General features: G+C 45.8%; 1 protein-coding gene across 1 annotated transcript; it reads left to right on the top strand.

The window, feature by feature from the left end:
- Positions 1-429: 429 nt before the first annotated feature.
- On the top strand, positions 430-8526 carry LOC119320128. The gene is made up of 2 exons (XM_037594252.1): positions 430-776; positions 8290-8526. The coding sequence occupies exons 1-2, from the start codon at positions 440-442 to the stop codon at positions 8298-8300; spliced, it is 348 nt and encodes a 115-aa protein (XP_037450149.1). The 5' UTR covers positions 430-439; the 3' UTR covers positions 8301-8526.
- Positions 8527-11489: the final 2963 nt, after the last annotated feature.

The raw sequence follows: 11489 nt of genomic DNA on the forward strand, positions 1-11489 counted from the left end.
GCTCGAGCTCGCGGCCACTCCTACCCTCCACGGCCTCTTCTCCGCCTCGCCGGTGGCCGCGAGCGCTCGTGCGACGGGTTTTCCCACCGACGGAGCCTCCGAGTCCACCCGCCCGTCGTGCTCACTGGTGCGTTTTCTTGCTCTGATGATGCTAAAGCTTGCGCCTGTAGTTGATCTGTACGGTTTTGGATCTGGAATCTGGCGAAAATTGGGGTTGTGTTGATTTCTCAAGTCAAACGGGGAGAAAATCCTTTCATAATCTCGTATGACTCCCAAGTCGCAAACATGAACGAAAGAAAATAGATATTGATTTTATGCTGACATAATATCACATTGCGATTTCAATCCGGACTGGTCGATGATCCCATTTTACTTGTGTCGGTTACTGGGCTGGTTGCTTATGCTCTTTGGTGATAGGTTTCCTCATGTGTCTCGGAACATGGCCAGCAGCAGTGGAGCAAAAGCCGATGAAGCCTGCATGGATGTCACACATGGCGATGAAGGTGCTAATTCTAGGGAAGCCATGAAAGTTACAGATGTCATACGCGGCAAACGTGGTACACGCGGGAGAACTGTGTGCGACATCTCTGGTAGTGAGGAGGGAAATGTGGTCAACAATGACGACGAAGAATATGTTCGCTGGTTGATGGCTCGTGACGACGGTGTATTCCCTCTGAATATAATGCCGAAAACGGGCCACCGTGATGGTTCCATATACAAGTTGAACACCACGCATCAGTGGAAGAAACAATACCGCATCACGGACCGTGATGAGAGTAAGTGATCAATATTTCTTCTCCAATTTTTTGTCTGTTACTACTCCGGTTTCCAAGTGCTTGACGTGCGTTTTGGACAAGGTTGTCGTCAAACTTTTACTACTTTGACCATTAGTAGTTTCAGAAAGCATTTTCTTAGGATAAGAAAACATTCTGATTTGATGTAGTATGAATGTCAATGGATTTGTCTCAGTAAGTACTTGCATGATGTACAATTTTATTAGGATCTGAAATTAAATTCTCATAGAAATTCGTAGTTAAATTTAATACCTGAAGACTGTCAAATCATCCAAACCTTCAAGTACTGTGTGACTTAAGCGAATTGGAGCTCACACCATTAGTCATCTGTCTTAATCATTGTTGTGATTCACTGAATAACATATCTCCACCACACTCTACCTATACTATTTTCGGTCCACTTTCCATCATCTTGCCCTTTTCCCTCTTCAAGTCCTGTATTTACAAAAATGGGGTCAGAATGATATGCACGCTCATGCGTATTCGAGAAAAAACAAAAATGGGCTCAGTTCACTCCATATTGATATTTATCTTTTCTGCCCCTTATATGGTTTACATTGAAAATCTGCGAGTGCTAAACAGGTTTATGACTGCTTAAGCACCATTCCCTATGCTACCCAATATGTTCATATGTCATGTGGGGCGCTGGCTACAGGCGCGGGTCGCGCGCCCAGCAGCAGCAGCAGCCGACGGCCACAGCTGGCGAGGCCGGCAAGGAGTCCTGATCCTACGATGGTTCTTAGAGTCCAAGTGTAGTTAGTTTCCTAGTTTGTTAGAAGCCCATAAGGCCTTTATATATCCTGTAATCGGCACCCTTTGAGGCAAGCAATAAATCATTATCTCCTACCTCTTCCTCTACTCCTAATCTCATCTCCTGCACCATTGAGCAGTTAGGCAAAAACCCTAGCGCTCCTATCAACCGAGACTACGAACTACGTAGTCGAGGTCCTGCTGTCTTGGGCACTGAGGTCCTTGACAACTTGGTATCGGGTTCCAGGCGATCCTCTTCCTCGTCCGCGCTCCATCCGCAGCCCGCCTCCACCCCTGCATCCACGCCAAGCATACCTCCGTCGCCACCATCCGCCGCCGCCTCGGTCACTTCCGGCATGGCAGAACCAACCACCGCCGATCTGGCCAAGATGATCGAGGCCTTGACTGCCACGGTGGCGTCCCTGCAGACGTCCATCGCCGCACTCCAGAAGGACAAGTCCGCCTCCTCGTCGAGCGCTGACGGCGCCCACGATGGGCAGCACCACAATGATCGACCGCCCCGGTTTCAGAAGATGGACTTCCCCAAGTTCGACGGCAAGTCCGATCCTCTCGCATTCATCAACAGATGCGAGTCCTTCTTCCATCAACAACGGATCGCCGAGGAGGAGAAAGTGTGGATGGCGTCATACAATCTCGAGGGTACAGTCCAACTATGGTATATGCAGGTCCAGCGCGACGAGGGCACGCCTCCGTGGCGCCGCTTCACCGAGCTGCTCAATCTCCGCTTCGGGCCACCTCTGCGCGCTAACCCGCTGGGCGAACTAATGGCGTGCAAGCGCACGACCTCCGTCATCGACTTCAAGGAGCGGTTTGAGGCGCTCCTTCCCCGGGCAGGCAGCTTATCAGAGACACAGAAAGTTCAGATCTTCACCGCGGGACTCCAGCCACCCCTCAGCCTCGACGTGGAAATCCACAACCCGAAGTCCCTCGCCGTCGCCATGAGCCTCGCCCGCAAATTGGAGCTGCGCGACCAGTGCGCGCTCGCTTCCGCGCCGCCGATGCGTTTTCAGTAGAAGGGCATCCTGCCGGCGCCCGTACCACGCCTCGCGCCCCCCGCACCGGCTCCACCAGCCGCACCCCAGCATGGCCCCAGTCTGCCGGAAGGGCGCCAAATCAAACGCCTGTCACATGCAGAGATGAAGGAACGCCGTCGCCTGGGCCTATGCTTCAATTGTAACGAGAAGTTTGGCAGGGGCCACAACCGCGTGTGCCAGCGCATCTTTCTCCTCGATCTGGCGCCGGACGACGACAACGACGACACGGCCTCCGCCACTGCTGATGCCTCGCCGGCCGATCCGCAGATCTCGCTCCACGCAATCTCCGGCGTGCGCACGAGCGAGACCATGCAGATGCATATCACCCTCGGGGGTGTCTCCCTCCTCGCCCTGATTGACTCAGGCTCCACCCACAACTTCATCGCTGAGGAGGCGGCCGCTCGTGCTACACTGCCATCCCCCACCACCGAGAAGCTGCGCGTCATGGTGGCCAACAGCGAGCGTGTTCCGTGCCAGGGCGCATACCGCGCCGTGTCCTTCCGCATCGACCAAGAGGCGTTCTCGGAGGATTTCCTCGCCTTGCCGCTCGCGGGCTACGACGTCGTCCTGGGCACGCAGTGGCTTGCGACGCTTGGACCGATCCTGTGGGATTTCCGCGCCCTCTCCATGACGTTCTGGCGGAGGGGCCATCGGGTGTGCTGGCGCGGCATTGCAGGACCGGACGGGTCAGCCCTGAAATCATGCAGTGGCCGCGACTTCCTCGACGCCATCATCACCGAATTTGATGGCATTTTTGCCGAACCCTCCGGCGTGCCACCACCCTGCAGCCGCGACCACGGCATCACCCTGCTGCCCGGTTCCGCCCCGGTGGCCGTCCGTTCGTATCGCTACCCGGCCGCGCACAAGGACGAGCTGGAGCGTCAGTGCGCCGCCATGCTGGCCCAGGGCATCATCCGAGCAAGTTGTTCCGCATTCTCATCGCCGGTACTGCTGGTCCGCAAGCCCGACGGGTCCTGGCGCTTCTGCATCGACTACCGCGCCCTGAACGCCATCACCGTCAAGGATGCGTTTCCGATTCCGGTGGTGGACGAACTCCTCGACGAGCTCCGGCGCGCTCGTTTCTTCACCAAGCTCGACTTGCGCTCCGGGTACCACCAGGTATGGATGCGTGCGGAGGACATCCCCAAGACCGCCTTCCGTACCCACGACGGCCTCTACGAGTTCCTGGTGATGCCGTTCGGCCTCTGCAACGCGCCGGCGACGTTCCAGGCACTCATGAACGACCTGCTGCGGCCGTACCTACGCCGCTTCGTTCTCGTCTTCTTTGACGACATCCTCATTTTCAGCGAGACGTGGGCAGACCATCTCCGACATGTGCTCACCGTCTTCACCGTCCTGCACCAGCACCGGCTCTTTGTCAAGCGATCCAAATGCGCGTTCGCCGTCGAGTCGATCTCCTACCTGGGTCACACCATCTCCGCTGCAGGAGTGGCCATGGATCCGGAAAAGGTGCAGGCCGTGGCCGATTGGCCGCAGCCACGCTCGGCATGCGCGGTCCGGGGGTTCCTTGGCCTTGCGGGGTACTACCGCAAGTTTGTCAAGGAGTTTGGCGTGGTTGCTGCGCCACTGACGGCCCTCCTTCGCAAGGATGGTTTCTCCTGGTCGCCGGAGGCGGCAACAGCTTTTACCGCCCTCAAGACGGCGGTCACCACGGCTCCCGTCCTCGCGTTGCCGGACTTCACGCGGCCGTTCGTCGTCGAGTGTGACGCCTCTACGTACGGCTTTGGGGCCGTCCTTCTTCAGGACCAGCACCCGGTGGCTTTCTTTAGCCGGCTGGCCGCGCCATGTCACCGTTCCCTGGCAGCATATGAACGGGAACTCATCGGCCTGGTGCTCGCTATTCGTCATTGGAGACCATACCTCTGGGGGTGCCAATTTGTGGTAAAAACTGATCACTACAGTCTCAAATTCCTACTTGACCAGCGTTTGGCAACCATTCCGCATCATCATTGAGTCGGCAAACTACTGGGGTTCGACTTCACCATGGAGTACAAGGACGGTAGTACAAACACGGTGGCGGACGCCCTTTCCCGCCGCGACACGGAGGAGACGTCGGTCATGGCGATATTGGGTCCTCACTTCGACTTCATCGATCGCCTCCGGCAAGCTACGTCAACCGACCTGGCGCTCGTCGTGCTGCGTGAGGATATCGCGGCGGGTACGCGACAGCAGCCGTGGTCTCTCTCCGACGGCCTCGTCACTTTCAATGGCCGCCTCTACATTCTGCCTCGTCCCCGCTACTCCAGGAGCTCCTCACCGCAATGCACAACGACGGGCACGAAGGCGTCCTGCGCACCCTGCATCGTCTCCGCCACGACTTCCACGCACCTAACCTTCGCAAGACGGTGCAAGAGTACGTCCGCGCCTGCGGTACTTGCCAGAGGTACAAGTCCGAGCACTTGCACCCCGCTGGTCTGCTGCTGCCGCTGCCGGTGCCCACGGGCGTGTGGACTGACGTTGGCATCGACTTCATGGAAGCGCTCCCTCGCGTGGGCGGGAAGTCCGTCATCCTCACCGTGGTGGATCGCTTCAGCAAGTACTGCCACTTTGTGGCGCTGGCCCACCCGTACACGGCAGAGTCGGTGGCACAGGTGTTCTTCGCTGAGATCGTGCGCCTACATGGCGTTCCGCAGTCCATGGTTTCGGACGCGACCCCGTCTTCACCTCGGCGTTTTGGCGAGAGCTTATGCGCCTCACCGGGACGAAGCTGCACATGACGTCGGCGTTTCTTCCTCAGTCGGATGGACAAACGGAGGCTGCTAAGAAGATCATTGTTATGTACCTGCGTTGCCTCACAGGGGATCGTCCGCGACAGTGGCTATGGTGGCTTCCCTAGGCCGAGTACATCTACAACACCGCCTACCAGACGGCGACCCAAGAAACTCCGTTCAAGCTCGTGTATGGACGCGACCCTCCCACTATTCGCTCTTACGAGCCAGGCGACACGCGGGTGGCGGCCGTGGCAAAAAGCATGGCGGAGTGAGACGAGCTACTCGCTGATGTCCGCTATCGACTACAGCAGGCGCAGGCGGTCTACAAGTCCTACTACTTCCTCAAGTATAAAACCAGATATTCGGCCAGTTAATGTATTAAATATTTTCTTCAACTCTTGTGCCGGCTTAGGATGTGGTGTTTGCCAACATGGAAGTGCCCTTACGTGGATGCTGCCACATGGACAAAGTCACCTCCTAAACCGCGGATCCGGCTTGCCTGCTCCCTCCCCGTGCTCCCATCCGTGCTCCCACTTTATCCTACGGTTGTCTTTTTTCCTTTTTCCTTTCTAATCTAATCATCTTCCCCCTGATTTTAAGGAGGTGGGGCCGGGCCTTATTTTGTTCCAATCAAATATTGCCACGTATGCGGAAGCATGGATGGGCACACACGCAGGGAGCAGGCAAGTCTCGTCCCTAAACCACCCCTAGAAAATGGTTTAGACTCTAGAAAATATGGAATATTTTGAGGCTCAAATACCCAATGCTATACCAGGAGGCAGGAAGGGGGGGGGGGGGGTTAAAAGCAGAGGAATCTCCATACTTGAGGTTTTTTTTGTACATTATACTTGAGCGAGTTAACTACAATTATTTGTTTTAAGATTTTTTTTTCACAATCTTACATGCATATATGAGATAGGCCAACATTCTCTCAGTAGCCGACTACAACGACTTAATCTCTTTTACATCATTAAAGATGCTTCCATGTGATTAATCTGTCCAAGAGCAGCTGAATAATACTTTGGATTTTATAAACGACAACTATAGCAATCTTATATTGTGAAAGATGATTTATTATGAAAGTTGTTCTAAATTATAAATATGCGGGTATCACTTGTTCCGAACAAAATCAAATAGAATAATTTTGGACACTTTATGCTACTTTGTATACAACAAATTTACAAAATATTTGGGATTTAATACAAAATTGGATAAATCTAGGGGGTGGGGGCAATTTATTTTCTCTAACACCATCATGAATTTTGTAGTCATTTAGTTTGATGAGCGAAAAATATCTTGCTCCATCAGTTGCAAGACATTGTTACAAATTAAACTAGCAGTGTGACCCGCGCATTTGCGCGGCTAGAACTAATTGTGTTTGAGTCACTCTATCATATTGAAAAGTAATAATAATAAGCTTTCATACTGGCTTTTCGCCAAGTCATTATTCACTCATTCCCTATGTTTCTTGACAATCAGTCTAAATAATTACATTTATCGTATATATTATGTCAAGTTACGTACATGTTGTCTCTCACCCTCTCACAGTCGTAATATTTTTTTCGCATCTATGCTATTTTGTATTAGTTTATATTTCATTATCACAACTAACATTTTTGCTACAACACCATCCCTCGGTCTATTATTTGCCAAACTTATTTCTCTAAGAATCAACTTTTGGTCTATCATCATAACTTATTCTTTATAACCATGTCTATGTTATTTTCCAATTTTGCTCATCTTCTATGACATGCACAATCTTATAGGAACTCAAACTTGGGTTTACTTTTTTGGTGGTAAAGAATTTGGGTTTAATTTGTCTATAGTACCGGAGCATCTCCTATGGTTTTCATTCAAGACAAATTCTAACATCAGTGTATCTTACTTGGAAATGTTAACATGTTCCCTCGACTACCCCTGTCAGAGCTTGTCCTCTAGGATTGTACCCTTGCTGTTTAAATATGACATATAACTTAGCACGATGGAAATGAATTATTACATAATGTTCATGACAATTTGCATGCTACTTAAAACCTTTAGTTATGTAGTTACAACATCATTTTTCTTCAGTATGATATACTACAAAATCATATATTATACTTTAGTAATGTGAAATTTGACTGTATCTACTATAACTATATATTTCCTGATTGAGGCTAACAGCAGAGCAGCCAAATCATATTTTTATCGGTGATGTTATCAAGTTGATACTAAATTAACTTTACACCACCCGTACTGCTAGCTCTTAACAGCATGTCTTCAGAATTTTATGTATTGATTTTTAATCTCAGTAGTTATAAGTTGGACCAATTTATAATTAACAAAGTGACCCGCCCATTGTTAGTATTTGTCATTTGTTCACCTTCATACAACAATTTGGATTAATTTTTTTGAAATGGGATCAATATTTTTTTGAAACGGAATCCATTTGAGTCTAATACATGGCTAAATGAAATGACTTATTTAAAATCTTAAAAGTATTTTGATGTGTGAAAATGGATAGTTTAGAGATATTTAAGCGGCAATGTAGAACTATGGAGTTTTATAATCATATAATATTTACCTTTATGTATCGCAGTTTTGGCCATCCTACTGTCTATGTATTAGGAAAGTACTTTTGTAAGAAATTTTCAGAAATATTTCAATTTAAATATTAATCATCTGTAGTTAATTGAGGGAATTTAGCCTATATGGATGACTATTTCTTCTAGACACTTTCAGAAATATTAATCGTCTGTTGTTGATGACATTATATATCAGAATAATCTGACTTAGCTAACACGAAAAAAATATTAATCTGACTCAGAGTGAACAACAATTTTGTGGTTACTAACGTGCATTATATTTTGGGAAACGATGGTGTATTCTCATGAATTATTTTGAATGAATAATGCTTAATTTATTCTAAGAATTTGCATTCCTTCTTTATTTGTATTGATATTTATAACTTTTTTGCAGGGTATATTTAGAATATCACTATTGTAATTAGAGCGCAGATGAAGATGCATTGGAAGTTTCACTTTTTGCAAGATAGGATATATGAATTATTGGCATTTAGATGTTTACGTACTTTCGGTCTTAGCTGTCCATAACGATTTTTTAGCGCTAATATCTTATTCCTATATTGTGGGCGTACTTCATCATTATTACTATTATCATCTTTCTGTCGGTGATACTTCATAATTATTGTTATTATATGCGGGGGATACTTCATCATTATTATAAAAGCATTTGTTCCCAAAAAATAAACAAAAGCATTTTGGTAATCTTTTGGCCCACTCTTTTTGTTATGCCGTACATATATATTTTCTTTTGTTTTCTTATATATCTGGATAGAAAAAGTTTATTTCTACCATGAAACGCTGATGATTTAGTCCTATTTGAATCTTTTATTAAAGAAACGATAGAAGAAGACCGGCCGGATAGAATAATTTGCTGAAGAGTCCGGATTGATTCATCCTTGTATTCTGCTTGGACTCTTTTTCTTGCGTGGCACACAGAATCTTCCTTGTTTTTTTATGGAGACTCTTCCTTAGCTGCTGACGTACTTTTCCATAGAAAAAAATAGCTTCCAAAGAAACGGATGCATGCTAGATACTGCCATCACGTGTTTTCATGCCGGTTTCCTGTCCGAACACAACATGTCCTTCAGTTTAATGTACGTGTGCCTGGAATTGTAATTTTTTTTCCTTTTTCTTTAGAAAAAAGTCAGCTCGTAACGTGCTAGATGCAACATATGTGTGTACATCATTGTTCAACGTATAACTTCTAAAACCTTGTACGTGTCAGTTCAATATACATAACTTTATAACTTTTTTCATGTAACGTAATATCTTTTAATCTCAGCCGTAAATATTACTGATCAACGATGTATATTATTTTAGATTATGTGGAAGATCGTAGTGTCTTATTTTACTTCTGTCTTAATTATATAATAGATAATAGATAGATATGATGATGGAAATATTTATTTTTATATGTTACTACTTTATATGAAAAAACTACTAAATAATAATAACAATCTTTTAGGGTGCGCTCATCACCATGACTGGCCCTAAGCGAGGGATAGATTTTCGTAACAATATTGCAATTGAATATGACATGAGGATCAAGACAAGTGAACAAGAAAATCACGATCTACAACTGATTGATGGTGCATCTGCAATAGGCATCCCGGACTTAAGGAACTGCCGTGCACTCACAAAACGCATCCATGGTGATTGTGGCGTGATTGACATAACAATATCACGTGTTGAGCATGCCATTGAGGCGACCGTGGAAGTTGTCATATCGGAAGTGCAAAGGAGATTCCAATTTTGTGTTGGTTGTTTTACTAGTGGGTTGAATGAAGAAATCCGACTCTTTGATGGTATCATTGGTGGGTCACGATGCTTAAAGAGGTCTGTAGTTGCTGTAGTGGCATGTTCTTGGATGGAGTTGAAGTTCAAGGTAAGCCCGGACTCATCAAATTCGGCTGAACATTGTTGTTCCTTCCGCGCGGATAGCCATGGGCTTACTACTCAAAAGATAAAGACTAATCATGCGTTAATCTTGGTAAAGGTGACTTGGTCGCCTTTGCCTCTAGCTTTCTCTAGTCCATATAAATTTTAGTCAAATTAATTATTTCCTAATCGTTGCTCCTGGCGGCTGTGTATATATACTCACGCATAGGGGTTCAAATTGTAACACCGTGAGAAAAGAGAAAAATAAATAAGAAAAAGAAAAGGCACGGCACATGACATTGGCCAAAGTTTTTAGTTTGTGCATGTGTTTGTTGTTTCTTTATGTAATCGATCATGTTAGCGAATCCCAACAATTGATATCACAGAAAGGTGCTTAGATTTTAAGCCGGGCTTGACGGGGTGGCGATCTTACTAGAACCTCGGGGCGGGCCATATAGTCGTCAAGTGCTGCCGTGATGAGTAGGATCGACGATCATCATTTGAAGGAGCGACATAGAGGAAGGCGACAAGCTGTTGTCGGCAAGGTGGTGGAAGCTGATCGTTGATGGCTGCGGTGAGAAGTCAAGATTAAAAGAAGATTGTCGGCAATAATTGCGCTCTAATACAAATAGTTTTAAGCTAAGGTGTCTAACTATACAACATCTAGAGTGAGAATCTAGATGTGAGATAAGTTGTACGTCAGCAAAAGTCAGCCTAGTCCAGCCCTTACTCATTTTTTTCCGCATCGTTTTCTTATTTGTCTTTTTTCCTTCGGGCCGGCCGACTGGTGCGACTAGTAGGTGACATAGTGCGCGGCAAAGGAGTCGAACTCTCGAACACATACTTGTCATCGCAAGCTCAGACCACTCCAACAGATAGATGCAGTTTTTTGAAACATTTTTTTGCAAATTGTGAATGATTTTGAAATGTCGAATACACAAACAATTTTAAAATTTTGAACAATCTTTCTTGAATGTGAATATACACTTTGTACTTCCGAACATTTTTTTGAATAGGAAAATATTTTGATATTCCGGACAATTTCTTCACGAACAAATTTGAAAAGGTGAACAGTTTTTTAAAATAACTGAACAGTTTTTAAATTATGGACACTTTTGAAAATTCCACACATTTTTTGAAAAATACGAATACATTGAGTTTAATTTTATTTTAGTCATAATTTTTCAAAATGTGTTTGCACCGTTTAAAAAATCTTAACATTTGAAAACTGTTCATGAATTTCAAAATAATGTTGGTGATGCTTAAAAAAATGACGTTTATGATGGAAAAAATGTTTCATAATATTCAAAGAAATGCCCGTGACAATTTTTAAAAGAAATTTCACGCATTTAAAAAAAATCACGACATTTTCTTGGAAAAAATGTTTATGCAATGTACATAAATGTTCACGTAATTTTTTTAAAATAGTTCCATACCATATAAATGATCAACATGAATTTGAACAATGTTTACCATGTATTCTAAAATTGCTTGGGCCTATATTTGAAATAAATATTCATCAGGTATTTAGAAAAATGTTCAACGTGTGTTAAAAAATAATGTTCCCCATATATACAGAAAAATATACAATGCATCTTACAAAAGTTGACATATATTTGCAAAAAAGAACTATAGATAGGGGTATTGGGTTGGGGAACGAGTTCCATGTCGAGAGTGGATATGCAACTGTGTCGGGCATGAGTTGCATGTTTGGAT

Source organism: Triticum dicoccoides, chromosome 6B, assembly GCF_002162155.2.
Source record: "Triticum dicoccoides isolate Atlit2015 ecotype Zavitan chromosome 6B, WEW_v2.0, whole genome shotgun sequence".
Classification (NCBI taxonomy): domain Eukaryota; kingdom Viridiplantae; phylum Streptophyta; class Magnoliopsida; order Poales; family Poaceae; genus Triticum; species Triticum dicoccoides.

What these genes read in the sequence shown, in the direction of transcription:
- LOC119320128 (XM_037594252.1), top strand. Translation starts at nt 440, where the DNA reads ATGGCCAGCAGCAGTGGAGCAAAAGCCGATGAAGCCTGCATGGATGTC.